The sequence below is a fragment of the Centroberyx affinis genome, unplaced genomic scaffold (assembly GCF_046629955.1).
Source record: "Centroberyx affinis isolate AG114_WGS23_722 - 3 ecotype Tasmania unplaced genomic scaffold, CSIRO-AGI_Caff_v1 ptg005510l_1, whole genome shotgun sequence".
In the NCBI taxonomy this organism is placed as follows: Eukaryota; Metazoa; Chordata; class Actinopteri; order Beryciformes; family Berycidae; genus Centroberyx; species Centroberyx affinis.
The window spans coordinates 2,377-21,822 of record NW_027282766.1 but is presented as its reverse complement, the minus strand read 5'-3'; the positions used below and the strand labels follow the sequence as shown (position 1 = coordinate 21,822).

The following is a 19,446-nucleotide window of genomic DNA, read 5'->3' as shown; positions in this document are numbered from 1 at the left end:
TTCGCCTTTAACAAATATTGCGCCTCCTGCGATTTGAAAATTGCAGTAGGCCATATAGCGGTTTCGATAAAATTTTGATTAATTGTTCAGCCCTAATGCTGTGTGCAGTTTACTGATGCCACCTTAAAGGATTTCTGGGTACTGAGGTTGACATTGTTCAAACAGTTGCCTCGTGCTGCTATTTGGAGCCGAAAACGTGCAACGTTGCCTATAAGTGCAGCTTTTAGATCTGCTAGCATAGAACCACATGCATAAATATATTGCAATAACATCACCCTGTATATATCTAGGATCATGTTACTTAATATTGGCCATGGAGTAACACTGTGGCACTGAACACTGCCAAGTCCAAATCTGTTCAATCAATGGCTCTGATTGTGGGTACCGAAGGTTGTTAGAACTTTCAGTTCAGCTTCATTTGCTCCCCACTTGAAAAGCTCAGGAAGAGTAATACAATCCAAGGAAAATGACAAAACTGGCATAACAGTAGGTGAGATTAGCATTACACAAATACAACATGTACAGGGCTTGGGGTTTGATTCCTGCTGTCGGCACCCACATTAAAACGCATGCATTCATGGTACTGTGAGTCGCTCTGGATAAAAGCATCCAACAAAGGGTATATACAAGATAACAGTGACTTAGGTCATTTCTTAGAGTTCACAACACTATTTTCATGATGAGCGATGTTACATGTTTAAATATTAGCTGTATCTCTCAATTTTGATGCTAGAATCAACACAGTCCATAAATTCAGGGGTACAGGGTTATGTCTGAACAATGAAGGGCTGTGAATGAACGGGACAATAACATCTCAAACGGGACAAGAAAGTGACCCATTCCCTGTCCTGCCAGAACAAGATGGTCCAACAGGCAACAAACAGGGAAGCCCAACTCCTCCGTAATCCATAGCTCATAATCAAAAGCGTCCTCGCATCCGTCATTCAAGGTATAGTTCTGCTTCCTGGTGTTTGAGGGAAAAGCTCCAGCTGCTTTCAAAGATGAGGTACCCACCATGGCCCTGATGTAAAATTCCATGACTATTGCATGACTTTCCATAACTTAAGTCGGAGTGCTTCCAGAGAGCAAAAGATTAGATTCCTTGCTGGTTTGTTAATGTTGTTTTTCAGTCTGATTTCCTCTCCAGTTGGGCAAATAACCACCCTCTAATACAACGAATGTGTGAAACAAGTTGTTCAAACATTCTGCTACATTCACCCATTTGTAAAATTCCCTGATTTTTCTTGACTTTCCCCAAGACTTTATCGAGTTCCCAAAGTCCCTCTGTTTGGAATTCAGCTCCATAAATTCCATGATATTCCAGGAATTCCACAACTAGTGGGAACCCTGTAAAGAACTGCATGAATGAACATGAATGAGCAACTATCTTCTTCCAGAAACGTAGAAACGATCAAAGACCATTGCAAACAAAGACCACCCATCACCATAAGAGAGCTAAACCCTACTCAAGCTATCCCACAACTCTATCCCCTTACCATTTAGTTTTACACAAACTTGCACTACGTACAATATCTGCACAATGCTGTGTAGCCTACTTCAGACTTTACACACTATGGCACTTCGTAGCCTCAGGTTCTCCAATGCTCATAATTTATTTTCCTGCATCCTATTCTATACAGTGTAACTTTCTCATGGCATGCTGGACCAATTCACTACTGGTCACGCATTACACTTCCCTCTACAACTGTAACCATAATGTGTGCCTGCAGGGCTTTTGGGTGATGTAACGCACCCTCTGGTGGTACTGGAGGTCGAGCTCTTGGGCAATAGTGGCTGTGAACAGCCGATTGCATTTCTAAACTTATGAATTGAATACACATGGTTACTTGATCAATATATCTGATTGATTTTATTTTGTGCTTGGATAATTTAAGCTTGCTAGCTAGCTAACCATAGCATCAGCTAACCATTTCTTGTTGTAAACACATATGATTTGCACACTAGCCAACGCATCTAGTAGAAGCTAGTGTTAGTGACTTGTAGTTGCATGTTAACATTAACATTGGTTGCTTTAGCCTGCTGGCTAGTTAGCAAGCTAACATAGCCAAAATAACAACTGTTTGTTCAGGTTAATTGAGTTGACTCTTCTCAAGCTAGAAACATATCTACCTTATCAGACTATTCACTTTTACTAATAACATTAATGAATGGATCTACTGCCACAACACAACAATCTTTTTCAGCTAGCTCTCTTTTTCTAGCTTGGTTGTTATATATTTAGCCATTATTTGCCCATAGACAGTTCTCCACTGGACCTCCACGATTGTGCAAGACATGATTGCTTGGAGATTTGTGACACAACTGCAATATGTATTGTATTGCAATATGTACAGCAATATGTATGACTGTGCTTGTACTGTCCCTGTATGTGAAGACCTGTTGTAATTGCAACATGTGTGGCAGTATGTATAACTGTAAGTTGTCTGTGTCTGCATCAATGTCACCAAGACAAATCCCTGTACTTTTACTCTGACCATTATTTGCTCACACATGATAGGCTATGTATATAACCTTGGTTCCATGAAAGACAAGATTACAATACAATGCAAGTAGGGGAAGAGTGGGGGAATGTGTGTTCACAGACTAATGTACTGAAGTCTACACACACTCACAATCAATGGGTAATAGTAAATCCTTTTTGAACCATGGGAAGTCGTGCCCTGGCACTGTCACATATATCACTGAGTTAAGAGTTCTGAAGCCCTGCATTCTTCCAGAGCTTTACACATGACAGAGGACCCTGTCAGTGTTTGTACTAGTATTTTGTGGGCGACAGACGAGTAGCAGGAACCCAAATATGACACCTCCTCTTGCGTAAAAGCCTCAGTGACGACTATTTGATGGGTGAATTCTACAAAAATTACATAACATTTACAAGAATTAAGGGAAATTCGCAGTAGAGCAGGACATCCCCAAGCATACAAAGTGCCTATTAGCTTTATACGCATGATGGTTGAACCACATTTCCCCTATACTTTGTGTGGTGCTGAATGAAGTCACTGATAGGGGATGAAGAAAATGTACCAGTTTATGCAATTTCATACAACAAGTGTTTCACCAGTGCTTCAACTGTTGACAGTGTTTTCAGTATTTTCAAAGCAGCCAAGTCCAAGTGTAAAAAGTGACAGTGTTCTAGGTTTTTCGGGAGTAGTGCCTCTATTGTCAGATAGAAGAAGAGATAAGGGTTCTGTGTTTGCCTCATAATTGCCCATATTTACAGTATGAATTCTTTCACAGAGCAACGATGGAGAAAGTTCGGCAAGGTTGTACAATGGAGAACATCTTGTTGCCCTTTCTATTGAAGAGCTATTGGCTGCAGATGTGCAACAGTATTGTGCATAAAATCACCATAGTGGCATACCCAGCATTCTTAATATCACCTGGCAGAGATTAAAATGTTATTTAATATGGCTGCTGCTGAAACTTGCAATGGCCAAACTCTATCTATGGCTCTGGATAAGCAATAAACTAATGATAAATGGGGGCTAGTGTGAGTTTGATCCAAAGCCGTTTGTATGTCAGCATGCCCAGAGACGGCAGAGTAAATCCAGTCCAGTCCACAAACTAATTCAGTGCTGACTCACTGTACAGCGGCGGCATGTGACACCAATCCCATCACCCCTAACTTCTTGGGTCGGAACCATAGTGCTGAGTCTTCCGGCGGCTGTCTGATGACGATTCTCGGTCCCCTGGCAACGAGACGCGCCGCTGGCCTTCCAGTGCCTCCGACTGGCCCGACACGGTCCCCGAACCCGGATCTGACCTTGAGGCGCTCTCGTGAGAAGTCAAACTGAACGGGCCATCTTCTGGTGGGCTGGTTCGACTCTGGGGGTGACGCTCCGATTGACTGATGGTGCCAGAGGAGCAGGGCTGTGAGGAATTGTCCTGTGGAGGGATTGGTTGAAGGAGGCGTAGCTCTATTCCATGACTGTTGAGCGATGGGCTGGATTTGGAGGGCAGGTTCTCGAAGTCTGGGCTGACCAGAACCTGCGAGGAAGAGAATAAAGATGATAGCTGCCAGTGCCCTGCAGAAACCTTTGTATATTTCATCACCATGGGATTAAGCCAAAAAATGATAATGTCTTGCAAAACATAAACAAATACATAGGCCTTGATGGGAAAAATTTACCAGTTCTTGAATATTGACTTTTTGTACTGTATTTCAATCTGCAAGACACTGATTAAATAGCCCAAGGAAGATGAAGTTACACACAAGCATAAGAAATATCCTGGGCATTGGTACACACACACCACAACATCTGCTGATGGGTGTTGCACAGTAATAGGTAGGTCAAACTAAACCAATTGTTTGAAGCCATTTTGATCTGGGCCAGTTCAGTAAGTGAGTAATAACTCTAAACATTTGATTACCTAAATAGACCTCTGGTACCAGGGCTTAGCTGTTGGACAAGTGCACCTAATAATAATACGTACAATACTATTTCAACACACAAACATATGCATGCACATACCCAAGCATGTACAGTACATAAACACACAATACACAAGTCTATACATAAAAGAAGGTTACTACCTTTGGTGATATCTTTAAATTTGCTCTTTAAAATATAAGAATGGTCTCCATTCCATTTTCATAAGTTAAGAGAAACTAGAAATAACCGCCTCGCGGTTGTATGCCTCTGCCAATACACTTTGTTTTATCATTGCAAGGACAGCCTTTATTTATTGAACATATATAATTAATGTGATTATTAGGTCAACTTAAAGGATTTTGGTGTTTGCAAAAGTAAGCAACAGCACTTCCACCATTTTTGTAGAATGACCCAAGATTGTTTCCTAGCTACAGTGGTAAGCAAAACATTATGATGTCACAGTGAAGTTGACCTTTGAACTTTTGGATATAAAATATCATCACTTCAATTTTATCCTATTAGACATTTGTGTGAAATTTTGTCATAATTAGCATATGAATTCTTGAGTTAGTTAAGTGGACGTTTGTGCCAGATGTAATGAAATTCCCTCCAGGCGTTCCTGAGATATCGCGTTTAAGAGAATGGGACGGACGTGAGGTCACAGTGACCTTGATCTTTGACCACCAAAATCTAATCAGTTCATCCTTGAGTCCAAGTGGACGTTTGTGCCAAATTTGAAGAAATTCCCTCAAGGCATTCCTGAGATATCGCGTTCACGAGAATGGGACGGACGTACGTACGTCCATATGTATGGACGGACGGACGGACAACCCGAAAATATAATGCCTCCAGCCACGGCTATCACCGGCGCGGAGGCATAAAAAGTAGGAATGATGAAGAACAAATGATGCAGTACCCTTCTGGGCCAATAAATAACAAATATGTTACCTTGTTTTTACCTGTAAATACTAGGTGGGGGAGAAAATTACAGGCGCCTAGATAAAGTCCTGCTTGAGGCTGATTGGCTTCCCCTTTACTGTGTCAGGCAAATTTCTCAATAAACTCCTCAATGCACTTTCGCCCTGTTCGCCTCCTTCCATTGACTTTGCATGCATTTGGGCTGTCTCTGAATTGATTTTTGGACTCTGTCTGAACAGAGGGTAACAGATTAGACGGCACACTGATTCCTATTCTACACAGTACCTGTGAAAGAGATGCTGAGCTCTGTGTCTTGAGAGGAGGAAATGGTTGTACCAGCCGCTCTGGAGGCTGTGCGGTTAGGGCGGCGAGGGGCAATGGCAGGGACTGGGAACAAGAGGCAAACGCAGACGGACACTCCCCCAGTTTAAGGACAGGGGAGCAAGGCTGGGTGGATGTTTGGGGTTGCGGGGGTGAGGCGGAGACAGTGTGGGGTAAGATGGGGGAAGAAAGCTGGGTAGGTGATGGACATTGGGTGCCAGGGAGGACATTTTGGATGGGGGGTGCATTTTGGGTGACAGGCGGCAGTGTTGGGATCATGGACAGGGAAATCTGGGAGAAATCTTCACTGGCGACCGGGGAAATGTGCTTCAGGTCTGCAGAAGAGGAGATGACCTGGAAGGGAGACTTTTGGGTATGGAGGGGGATTATTTGGGGCTGGGGTTGTGTGATGGAAGGTGACTGATCAGTAGGAGGTGACTGATATGAGGTAGAAAAGGCAAGGGAGCATTGTTGGATGGCTGAATTGCAGGAAAGTGAGGGAAATTGGGGAAGGGCAAGATCTTGGTTTTCAGTGGATGGGTTGGAGGTTGGCGATTCGTCCGTGGGGGAGGCAGGGGCGGGGCTGCACGGCGGGGAGGTGGCAGTGGGGGACGGGATGGGGGAGGACGGTGCGTTAGGTGTTGATGTCAGGGTGCTGTAGGAGGGCGGGATCATCGGCATCTGCCTCTGCAGCAGCTGCAGGACGGCCCCGATGTCCGCTGACATGCGTGACTCCAACCTGGAAAACCAACGTAAGACAAAATGGTTAAAAGGAGATGAGTGGACAGAGATAGTTTAGATATGGCAGTTTGGTGGCTCTTGTTAGGCATTTACATTAGAGAAGCCAATCGAGTAATGCAAAAGTGGGGATCAGTTTCATCATGTGTTTGTAAAGTGTAAAGTAGCTACCCAGACTGGCAGAAACCCTGACTAAACCCAGGTAAACCGACCCACCTGAATATCTGTGACTGTAGCAGCTCCAGCCTGTTCTCTAACTCCCCCTTCTGCCTCTGGGGAATGGCGGGATGAGGAGGAGGAGGAGGAGGAGGAAGAGGAGGAGGAGGAGGAGAAGAGGAGGGAGGGCGAGGGGGGTGATGCTGGGAGGGAGGGTGAGGAGGAGGTGAAGGCAGGCTGCGGGAGCAGGGCACCTCCTGGTATTGCTGCTCCTCTCGATTCTCGGAGCCCCAGAAACTGAAGATGTTGGAGACCCCCGAGAAAGCGTCTAGTAGAGAAATAGTCACAGAGAGAGAGAGAGAGAGAGAGAGAGAGAGACAGAGAGAGAATTAACTAAGCCTAACCCTAACCCTAACCATCAGACCGAGTTACCAAAATTATAATTTAGCTCCATAATTCTCCTAACTTTATTACCTCCGCCAAGGAGGTTATGTTTTCGGTGCCGTTCGTTTGTTTGTTTGTTTGTCTATTTGTCTGTTTGCAGGATTACGGAAAAACTACTGGCCTGATTTTCATGAAACTTCGTGGAAGGGTGTAGCATGGGCCAAGGAAGAACCCATTAAATTCTGGAGCGGATCCGGATCCGACTCACAAACAAGCAATAATAGCATGAACCTTGGCGGAGGTCTGCGCTCTCCGAGTGCCCTTCTAGTTTGAAATGCCATAGGACAAATCTTCAGAAAAACAAGCATCAGTCCTACCTGTCAAGGAGTTACAGGTCTTCTCTTTCCTGTCAGTCTCCATATAGCTACTGCTGTTTGTGGCAGGGCCGTGAACCAGACGAGCTAGTGAAGTCTGGGCAGGGCTGGTCAGCTCTGACTCTTCCTCTTCACCTTCATCCCCACTGGAGAAGACAGGGCCATGTCTGCAAGGTCAGAATTCAATGTTTGGTAATGTCGAAACTACAGAGGAGGGAGTGGAACACCTTAAATTATAGACTCCAAAAACACGTTTTCACATTGTAATATTCAGATAGTTCTTTGTCATTGGTCCTCGAACCAAGTAAATGCATGGTTTGGATCTCTGGCAATTGCCACACAAACAAAAGTTCTATCTAAATAATACCAGGGCTTACAGTTTATGTCTATGATCATCTTTGCTTTGTCCATCGCACTCATCCCAGTTACTCTGTCCGCCTCGGGATCGGTAGGCAGCTCTCTGTGATGGATTGCTCCCCCCTGGGATGGAGTCACCTAGGAGGAGTGGACAATCAGTTACATGTGAGGTTTTAGATGTGAGTTTTCAGTGCAACACAAGGCAACTAACAGAGTTTCGAAGAAGCCAAATAGTTGATGTCAATGCACAAAGATGCATAACCCGGTGTAAGGAGCACAAAACCTGGACCTGAAAGCTTTTTTACATCCAGACGGGTTTACGTTTGGGCACTGCCAAAATATGCGTTCAAACCACAATGTCTGATGGTGGATCTGTAATGGTGTAGTGCCACCTACTGGGAGTCATTAGGTCCATTGATTGCTCTTCGTGGTCAAATAACGGACAAGGAATATGAGGCAGTTGTACAGGACCAGCAGCACCTTAGGGTGCGTGCAAACACTGTTCCCTCATGATGTTCCCATATTCCAACATGGTAATATCCCCATACACACTGCTGGTTTCACGAACATCAGGAACTCCTTCCATGCCCTCCCTGATCAGCAGATCTAAACATCATTGAACCTTTTTGGGAAATAGATTTCTACCTCCTTCATCCCTCAAAGAACTGGAGGCTTTCCACTACACACAGTTCAGGATGCAGTGTGACAGCAGAACAAGGATTGAAGCTGTTCTGAAGGCACATGGTGGATCTACTCCTTATTAGATACTTAATATTCATATATTGTTAGGTGTTTGTGTTATTTTGTCCACCCTCTGCAATTATCAATTGATTGGAAATATCACATAAAGCCAGATATGGAACTTTAGGGGAATTGAAGCAGTCACTGTGCTATTTAAATGCAATCTCCAACCGTTCTGCATTAGACACCATTTTGCTAGAAATATTACAAGTCAGGCTAGACAAAATTTCATCCCAGCATAAAGCTTAATATGAAGCAGAGATATCAAAATGCAAAAAGCTGCTGTCAAAGGAGCTGAACACATTAACTTGAGTGTAATCACAGGTTGATTCCATTAGCTTTTAATTAAAGCTGCACCAGTCAAGATTTTCATGCAAAATTCCAGTTGTCTGATCAGCCTAAATCACAAAGTGGGGCTGCAACAGAGAAGAGCGTCCCATCCCCATTAATTGAGATGCTGTAGATTCACCCTATTTGCTCAAATTAAATTCTGGTGTTGGAATGGTCAGTGGTATCTCCATCCCCACCAGACATGAAGAAGATGACATTTAGTTGATCACATTGATGTCTGAGTAATGAAGCCCTCTCAAAACTGTTATCCCTCGCTTGCTGCCACATGGGGCCGCCAAAGCGCAATGTTGCAAGATGTCAGTATGTAAATGCAGCATGTGAAACACATCTGTATGAACACTACATAGACCAAAATATGAAGTACGGATCCCACAGCTCTTTGTGCCAAATCGTTCCCATGGAATTGGCATGGTCCAATTTTCCAAACGAAGATGACGGACTGAAGCGGGAATTCTTGTTACTTGCTGACACCAACAGCAAAACAACGACACAGCCAGAGGACGGACTCCAGCTGACAGGCTCCCAGCAGCAAACTGTTTTCTTCTTGTCTTTCCTCTGGTGTTACGGTCATTTCCGCTGTGTTGTGAAAGTCTGCCAAGTATATTGTACATAGTACACCGCACATACTGCATTCCATGTACTGAACAGTATGCTCCAGCAGTATGTAGTATGTTGTACACACTTATGTACATAGAACGCAATCTCGGAACCCATCGTCTATCGGTCTGACGGCGATTAGACTCTGGGGGTGACAGCCAATATTTCGGGGTTTCCGGTGCAGCCAGGACATCCGGGCCAACACTTCCTCTTCCGTTGGAGTTGAGAGACAACGTCTCATATGCAGATATCTGTTTATTAGCCGAAATATCGTCTAGACCTAAAACACCTACAAAAAAGTAAAAAATATTGCTGTAGACGTCGTCTCTCAACTCCAACTCCATTCTCGCGTCTCAAGTTGCTAATCGGACTGTAAACAATGACCGCCGCACGGAAGAGGAAGTCTTGGCCCGGATGTCCGCTGGCTACACCGGAAACCCTGAAATATTGGCTGTCGATTAGACTCTGGGGGAGAGTCTAATCGTCGTCAGACTGATAGAAGATGGGTTCCAAGATTGCATAGAACGTACTATGAATTCGGACAAAACCATTGTCTTCACCTTTGAGCCAAATCTCATGGAGGAAGCTAAGCAAATCATCTCTTTTCTCATTTAATCCACTTTCATCTACAATGTATTTATCTTGACAGCCAGTCGATTGAGAGATACAGTATGAGCTTTGTCTTACAATATGCCTATTCAGGTGCAACACTAATGGACTTCTACAAAGGCAACCGCTTCATATACATAGTACTACCTCTGTCAGCTCTGTGAGTGAAGGAGAGTTTGTGTTTTCGGAGTCGTCTGCTTAAGTCTTCGGGGTCTGAGTCGTCACTGCTCACTGAACCTACAATATTGTTAGTCTGGAAAGAGGGAGGGAGGGAGAGAAAGAAAGAATGAGAGGGAGGGAGGGAGAGAATAATTACTTGTGGATAAAGTTTGTACAAACTGTGTTGCATAAACCTTGTGTTGTGATTTTCTATAAGATGCAAATAATATAGCGAATGACTAGAGTTAAAGCTGCACTAGGTAAGATTTTCATGTAATAAACCACCCATCAGCCTGAATCACATTTGACCATAGGATTACTGGGAAGGGAAGTACTCAAAATTCTAACAGTTACCTTTTTCTGCCATTAGGGGCCGCCAACGTGCAAAATTTTCTAGTGCAGCTTTAAATTCAAAGAAGTTTTTAGTTTCAGTGAGCTTAAGTGTAGTAGCAACTGAAATGTATCTATCTATTCATCTAGATAGATATCTGGTGTTAGTGAATAGTGAGTAGTTAGTAGTTTTCAATTATGTCAAGTCAGAAACACACATCTCTGAGGTTGAAGGTGATCTCCAGGTTGGACCAGAAATAGTCACAAAACTCTGGGTACATGTCCAGGACCTGGCAACACAGAAAAAACAGCAAATTAGGAAATGATTAATAGGACACCTTTTAAAATAATCATTATTTTTTAAGGATTGTGGGTAATGGTAAAAGGATAAATATTATAGGAGAGGACTGTAGGTAGAAACTGTAGACTGTAGCCTAAGTGAGTCTAAATTTGATCTTGTAGTGTTTGTCATTGAAGTGAAGAGCAAAAATCAAGAAAAACTGCAAGAAAACTAATTGGAAGCCCTTAAAAATCACATCGGTGGAGCAGCTGATATGACCAAATAATATATGTCATACGTCATAAATACGTCATAAATATCAGCGGGTTTGGAAGTTTTGTTGCAAACATTAAATCCAAGGACTTTGCCAGCTTAGGGTTTAGTGAATTAATGCCCCTGAGTGAATGTCCATACAGTGATGATTCAGGTTGCTTGTTGCATGTTGCTTTTTTTTTTTTTTTGAATGGATATATACTTTAGAAATTAACTTTTCCAACACAAACAAGTTCAGTAGAAGTTGATTTCCAAACATTGTAATATAAATAGTTGGAAAGATAAAAGAAGATAGAATAAGATAAAATGAAACTTTAATGATCCTTGTGGGGAGATTGGGTCGTTGCAGCAGCAAAATAATAGTATACAGCAAAGAAAAAAACATATTGCAAAAACAATTCCAACATCTCAGGGACATAATTCAACATTTTGAGAGTGTTCAAAATAAGAGAAACGGAACAAACCCCGACAAAGAACAATGAACAGGAAGAGAAACGAGAAGAAGAAAATTCAGAATGTATACCTCTATATTCTACATGGGCATTTTTGCTATTGATTTGCACTGTAATTGTAACATCAATCAAAAATTCAACACACGTCATACCTCCAACATGTCTTCTCTGTGTATCTTATGGAGATCACAGTAGGTCAGAGCTCTAACATCAGCACTGGATTTTCCGGGCCGAGCGAACAAGTTGATGGGCTCACCAAAGATATCATTCTTCCCTGGAGGAGGAGAGGAAGAGAGGAGAGGAGAGGAGAGATAAATAGAAACCTGGTGAAGTCACTAACAGACAGTAGGATTTTCATTAGGTCCTTGCTGATCTGCATGTCTGAAGTGCCTGTGCTAGTAACCTGTATAGGCCAGCTGATAGCGCTCATGTAAGATCATAAGACATAAGACCATTGTGTGACAAACACAGCTGTAAAAACACATAAATACTAACAGATGCAGTCCCGAATAATCATTCAAAACGATCAGTCAACACATGAAACAAACCGATGTTTTTAGCCAATTTTAACTGCCATGCTTAAACTTCAGTAATATTATAATCTGCTATATGGAATCAGGAAAAGTGAATACAGCTTAGAGAAACACATTTACGGATCGAGAGATTAAAAAAAATGAAGGAACTTTTGTGTTTCATTCAGATGATAGTTGGCAGTACACAGGTCGGGCGGTATTTGTTTGTGTATCACAGTTACATATTTATAAGTCATCATTTATATTTGTAAATCTTGTTTTGTGTATTTATATATGAGACATTTGTGATTTCATACTCCACACTAATATTGTATATTGGCTAACTTCGACACAACAATATGCAGTGTTGATAGGTCTGATATAAAAACACTGGTTACATTAATTGCCAAGACATTATAGCTAGCAAGCATGTAAAATGAATCTAGAGGCAACAGTGTGGTATGGCAATATAATTTCCAAGATTAAAGGATTGAGTCTCCTTACAATTTATGGAGGGATTGGCCACTAGATGGAGCTACTAGTCCATACATGAGGCTTACACAGCAGCATGGTGCCTCTGACAGTGACAATTTTCTTTCTTTCTTTCTTTCTTTCTTTCTTCTTCCTTTCTTTCTTTCTTTCGGGTACCTACCCAGTATAGCCACCACCACGTCTCCTCTGAGGATCTCTATGGATCCTCTGGATATGAAGTACAGAGCTGAGATCAGGTCTCCAGCATGGACCAGGGTGTCACCAGGAGGAGCGTGGGTGGTCTTAAACCTCATGGCCAGGGCCCTCAGACAGCCCTTAGTGGAACCTAAACACCACATAAACAAACCAGTCAGGCGATGTCTTAGGGTAGAAAAACATGACCATATTATCTGCAAATTTCTTGAATTAACTTACCACCTTAGCCATGGTTTCAAGCTCAAATTTTGAAAGTTGCTTAAAAAAACTTTCACCCTCCTCTATAAATGTAGGATTCTAGACTACATGCAAGAGGAGCCCAAATATGGAGGACAAAACTTTTCAACCCTAACCCTAACCCACAATGAGGAACTAGTACATTGTTGAGCAAGCCGTTCATTTGGGTTCTCGAGTTTCAGTACGTACATTAAGTTTGAGTACGAACTCATATACTGAATTCTCGAACTCGACTCGACTTAGAAGTAGTATTGAACGCTTGAGATGCTGCTTGTCTCTGTCAGCTTGCAGACAGCTTGCAGTTGTACCACTACGTACCACTACTACGCCCCAAAACGTATACATTTTGGGGCATAAACCATTTGCTGTGGGTGTGTCATATGGGTATGGCCAGGGATGTCATAGCAACAACAACAATGGGGGGAAAGTAGTAAGAAAATAAAGTATAACAAAGCTAGCTACAGTAGCTACTACAGGTTTCCATTTTCTGTTTTTGTTCTCCATCTGACCAATAAAGTGCCATTTGCTTAAGTGAATATGTGCAAAACATTGGAAAACAAACAATACAATGCAAGTGCAGGCAATAATTACAAATTTTAATTTTATTAAAGGGGGGTAAAAGGTCTGTGATATAGCTTGGTGACATACCATCCTTGCCTTGAAAGTGGTCTGTAAAATATTAATATCAATACTGAAACAAACAGCTAATCAATGTAAAATTGCTAAAATACATACAGCAATTTTTTTGAAATGGCAATTCTCAATGACAAAACACATTTTTCACTCAAGCGCGTACTTTCCAAAATATTGAGGGTAAGACAGATCCATAGCTCCCCATTAACGTTAACAGAGTAGTTGTATGAATTTAAATGCTCCTCAGCATTCTAGAGTAAAGTTTTTCATAACACATCTAACATTTGTATGCTCTAAAACGAGGGTTACCTTTGAAGGCCTTACAGTTCTGCAGCAGTGTGCGGTTGAGGTGGAGACAGATATCTGCCTGGAGACACTCTGGAAAACCTTTTAAAACCTGCCGGAGGGGGAAGGATGGAGGATGGAGGGAGAGGGGTTTGGAAGACAGAGAAATATGAGAGAGAAAGAGAAAGGGCAGGGATGGATGGATGAATACGTTGACTTCGGTTAGCATGCAGAATATTTGAACATTCCGAACGAAATCCTTTAGATTGAAGACTCCAAATGGACTGTTTAACATGAACATAAATACAGTGAACATTTTAGACTTTCTAGGAAATTTGTTGTTCAAATCTATCCCATTTGCTCTCCATATACTCACTGCGTTCATATCTATCCCATTTGTGTACGACCATGCGTGTTGGAAGTACTCCTCCAGACGCTGTCTCAGCGGGTTGGGGATCTGGTGGAAGCGTATGAACTCTCGGACTCTCAGCATCTGGGTGTGGTAGCGCGCCGTGCCCGAGTACAACCGCTGGATAATGGCTGAGACATTGCCAAAAATACTGGCGTACATCAGGGCTGGAGGGGGAGATAGAGACATTTTTTCATTTATCCTTTATTTAGTTAGGGAGTCTCATTGATCTCTTTTTCAGGTGGTTTGCAGTCTGTTATGTTGATAAGGTGCATAGTAGCAGAAACCAATTAACTAAACTAACTAGTCCTGTGATCTGGTTGCATAACTGCTGGATTTAAAAAATCTATCTACTGACCTTTTAAGAAAAATCAGAAATCATCAGTTAGTGTCGTCCACCTCTGATATGATGGATATGATGCAGTTTGTTTGATTACATATATGTAGAATTGATCAATATTACACTGGCTGTCTATGGGAAGCCCTTAACCTGAATTGATTCGAATGTCAGATTCCATACAATACTATTTTTATCATCCCAGGTTTCAGTGGAGAGTTTTAGTGTCCCATTGTCTAAATGCTGTTTAAGAGTCTTTTCCACCCTGACAAGAATACAATTCTGGGGCAAAAACCGAATAAACACTGAAATCTTTTTGATTTTTTGAACGTTTTTGGCTTGAAAATGATCAAATTTAAAGATACTGAACACCAGAACAAAACATTGTTGCTACCAGCGCCTTCAAAAATAGTGGTATCAGCCTTCAAAAACCCATATAATGTATGTCGAACTCTCATCACATTAAAAGTGGATTGTAGGGGTGTCTTGGTGGCTTAGTGGTCTAACCCTTTAACGATTACGATCCCTCTAATTTTCACTTGAGATTTCTTGACTTGGCCATAAAGTGAAAAAAGAGTGATTTGTTGTAGAACTCACATCCGATGAGCATGACGCAGATGGAGAAGATCTTCTCAGAGTTGGTGTTTGGGGAGACGTTACCGAATCCCACGCTGGTCAGGCTGCTGAAGGTGAAGTAGAGCGCTGTGACGTATTTGTCCCGAATGGACGGACCGGACCCGCCGATTGAATCGTTGTACGGCTTCCCCAACTGTTCTCCCAGCGAGTCCAGCCAGCCTATCCGGTTAGAGCTAGATCGCTCCACGCTACCTATGGCATACCTGGGATGGGTTGGTGCATAAGAAGATGTAGTTTATAAGATAGTTTAAGAGGCTATTCTCTGTTTAAAAGGATATGCCATTTTCAACATATCCATCAGTGAAGTTTGGGGATCCCTACATTTCCGACTTCCTTCTTATTGTGCGTTCATGTGCTGGAAAATCTAACTCCGAAGACATACAGTAAACAAACATGGATGTCCTGCAGCTTAACAAGTTAATTTGACAAACTTTATTCAATCAAATGTTAGGACAGTCTGGATAACTTGCAAATAAAGGTGCATGGGTATATGTTTTCTAACTGACTGACACAACAGTTGTTGAAAAGGTTAAAGATCACCATTGTGTCATAACTTGGGTAGTGTCCGACTTGATTGTTCAACTTCGGAGGGTGTTCGTGTGAAATTTTGGAAAAAAAAGTAGTAGATATATCCAATACCACATGAATGCACAATTAGATTATAACCCCAAATGGTTCATGGCCCTACTTCTGATGTGTCCTCATATGGCAAAATGATCACAATTTGACACAAACTTTGACACAAACTTTGACACAAACTTTGACACAAAATTTGACACAAAATTTGACACAAAGTAAAAGCTCAAGAATTCAAATGAACAAGAATAAGTTCGAATGATGTACCAAATGCAAGCCAGCCAGTGAGCGATGAGGGCAAAGGTACACATGAGGAGGAAGAGGACAGCGGCTCCGTACTCCGAGTAGCGGTCCAACTTCCTGGCTACGCGGACCAATCGCAGCAACCGAGCCGTCTTCAATAAACCAATCAGCGTGGTTGTCTGGGAGGAAGGCGAAGAGTCGGAGAAGAGGAGGTCATATTAAAGAAAGGAGGACGATGAATCGATGGTCAAAAATCCTTCCCTTTGTTGTTTTTCCAAAAGGTAAACTGATCAGCTTTTTCACCCTAAGCACACATGAACTTAGTGAGTGATGCGTTTGATTTCATGTTTTACAGCAAGGCAAACCAAAAATCTCTCACAAAATGACTTATGTGATGAAAATCGTCATTCCTTACACTTGTCCACAGGCATTTCCTTCTTGGTGAAGTCAGAGAAATCGGGGTCCATCATCAAACCCCAAGTTCCCAAGTAGCATTCAAAGCTGAGCATCTGAAAGCTGAGTTATTTTCAGTATTTTCTAGTAATATTTACAATCTGACGCTGAGGTGAACGGTATTTTCTATAGTATTTACCATCTGAAAGCTGAGGTGAACGGTATTTTCTATAGTATTTACCATCTGAAAGCCGAGGTGAACGGCATTTTCTATAATATTTACCATCTGAAAGCCGAGGTGAACGGTATTTTCTATAGTATTTACCATCTGAAGCTGAGGTGAACGGTATTTTCCATAGTATTTACCATCTGAAAGCTGAGGTGAACAGTATTTTCTATAGTATTTACCATCTGAAAGCTGAGATGAACAGTATTTTCTATAGTATTTACCATCTGAAAGCTGAGGAGAACAGTATTTTCTATAGTATTTACCATCTGAAAGCTGAGGTGAACAGTATTTTCTATAGTATTTACCATCTGAAAGTTGAGGTGAACAGTATTTTCTAGTAGTATTTACCATCTGAAAGCTGAGGTGAACAGTATTTTCTAGTAGTATTTACCATCTGAAGCTGAGGTGAACAGTATTTTCTAGTAGTATTTGCCATCTGAAAGCTGAGGTGAACAGTATTTTCTATAGTATTTACCATCTGAAAGCGGAGGTGAACAGTATTTTCTATAGTATTTACCATCTGAAAGCTGAGGTGAACAGTATTTTCTAGCACAAATGCCGTATCCGCCATGTTTGCCATATGTTGTGAATGCAGCATAACTGGGGTTGTCAAAGTTGCTCTCCTCCCTACCTCTCCCTCTTTTGCCCTTTCTTCTCCTCCTCCTCCTACTCTCTCCACCTCTTCCCATGCCTCCTCCACCCTCCCCTCTAACTCGTCTTCCTCTTCACTCCCTCCTCCCTACCTCTCCCTCCCCACCTCCCCTGACCACCTCCTCTCCTGAGCGGTAGATGAGGAGGTCAAAGGGAATCGCCGCCACCATGTCGATGAGGAACCAGCCTTTGAAGTAGTGGACGGCGATACGCGCGGACTGGCTGACGACCTGGGAAGAAAAAACACGCTGGAAACAAAGTCACAGTAAAATCATGGATATCGTCATATTCAAATAGCAGTCAGTTAGTCGGTCAACCGGTTAGTTCATCAGTCACCTCATCATTGAGTTAACATAGGTGGTCCTGAAGTTGATGATGATGTCGACGATGAACATGATGTCCACTATGAGATCCACGACATTTAGGGGAGAACAGGAGTAACCACAGCTCTGCATGGCTGCTTCCTCCTGGTCACTGAGGGGAAATTAATGAAATGAAAATAACAAGAAATAAGACTTTTGCTCAGTAAGAGTTGGGTAAAATGTGATATCCCCTATTTGAAAAAAAAGGTGATACGTACACCTACAAATTAATGTAGATCACAGCATTAAAACAAATGATGCTATTTGAAGGATAATAGGAAACTTAAGTCCTTGATTGACAAAATGATGATGAAACACTATGACAGACTGGATATTCTATATTAAAATACATTTACAGACTGGATCCTCTGTATTAAAACACATTTACAGAATGGATCTTCTACATTAAAACACTTACAGATAGGATCCTATGTATTTTTGAGTTATTGACTGTTTAAATGGGTATGAAGTGCAAACAAACAGTTCAGTTACAAAAGTTACAACCTAATCGTTATTAGAATTGGGAGCAGTACTGGTTGCACTGGTGGTTCTAGTGTTAGTAGTAATAAGTGTGTGTGTGTGTGTGTGTGTAATAAGCGTGTGTGTGTGTGTGTGTGTGTCTATACCAACCTCAGCAGAAATGTAGCAGAATAAGGAGTGAATATGGCTGTATAAATGACTAATAGGAGAATGACCCAGTCCCACACAGCTTTAAATGGACTGTAGTGGAGGATGGTCCACTTCTGGATCCTGGGAGACTGCAGCTTATACTCTGGTAACACATCAGCACCCAGAGACAGGACCTGGGGGAGAGAGGGAGAGAGAGAGAGAGAGGGAGAGAGAGAGAGAGAGAGAAACTTGTTAGTCTGCTCTTTCTCGCGAGAGGTAACTGTTCAGTACCCAGAAAAACCATAAAGCCAGATGCATACTACACAACTTTAGGCCCAATTTCGCTGTCCCAGACAGGTTTTAGCGATCTGAGACAAAATCCTCATGTTGGGAGTGCCTTTACAATAAGCGCTGCAAGCTGCTGTTCCGTTTCAAGCTCCAAAAACAAAGTCCTCTTTCGTGTCAGCAGAGTATCGAGACCAAATCCAAGTGAAGAAACCTTTAATGTCTGACTCCCTGTCTGTCCCATATGGTTTAGTGCTTGCACCACAACATCGGTGAGACCAGAAATTATGGGAAAGAAGGTTGTTTAATGTGAGCGGTACAGAGATCTTAGGTTTTTGACAGTTGTGTAATACGTGCGCCCGACTTAAGGTGATGTCAGTCAGAAATGGTGAAGAGGTTCGGCCATCGTTGGTGAGTCCAGCTTTCTCTGGACAGAGTGCTCGTTAACTGCTGTTTACGAGACACTTTTGGAGAAGTTTTCCCACCAGTGACCATACCAACGCAAGGAATACGACTCCACCGACTAATACAGTCATGGAAAAGATGGAACTGAGTCTGTGAGATGTTTGACTGGCTTGTGGAGCAGCGGTGGGCCGTGACCGCTGTACTATCTGATCGCAAGGTAACCATCCAAGGTTCTTGAGCTGTGGGATGAACACTGGCAGCTCATGGAGGATCTGACACCTGTGTTGGCAGCACTGCAGTGTGCCACCACTATCATGTCTGCCGAGAAAGAGGTCTCAATCTCCAACACATACCTAATCACCTTGAGTCTGATTAACTCTCACCTACTGAGAAGAGGAGGAGACAGCAGCAGAGTCATTCAAGTCCAAATTGTGGGCCTTGCTTGGCCTACGAATTAAGGTAATTATGCCCAAACAATCGGGATATTATCATAAGCCAAAAGCCATGCTGAGACTGGGAGTAG

General features: G+C 42.4%; 1 protein-coding gene across 1 annotated transcript; it reads right to left on the bottom strand.

The window, feature by feature from the left end:
* Positions 1-3,642: 3,642 nt before the first annotated feature.
* Positions 3,643-19,239, bottom strand: LOC139667416 (voltage-gated inwardly rectifying potassium channel KCNH2-like). Its single transcript, XM_071546866.1, is given in 19 exon segments — positions 3,643-4,008; positions 5,598-5,663; positions 6,237-6,372; positions 6,588-6,855; positions 7,289-7,431; positions 7,663-7,780; positions 10,088-10,193; positions 10,648-10,719; positions 11,587-11,708; positions 12,599-12,763; positions 13,813-13,900; positions 14,165-14,364; positions 15,132-15,373; positions 16,014-16,168; positions 17,382-17,492; positions 17,599-17,609; positions 17,612-17,736; positions 18,255-18,427; positions 19,201-19,239. Coding segments are annotated over 19 exon segments (2,706 nt in total).
* Positions 19,240-19,446: the final 207 nt, after the last annotated feature.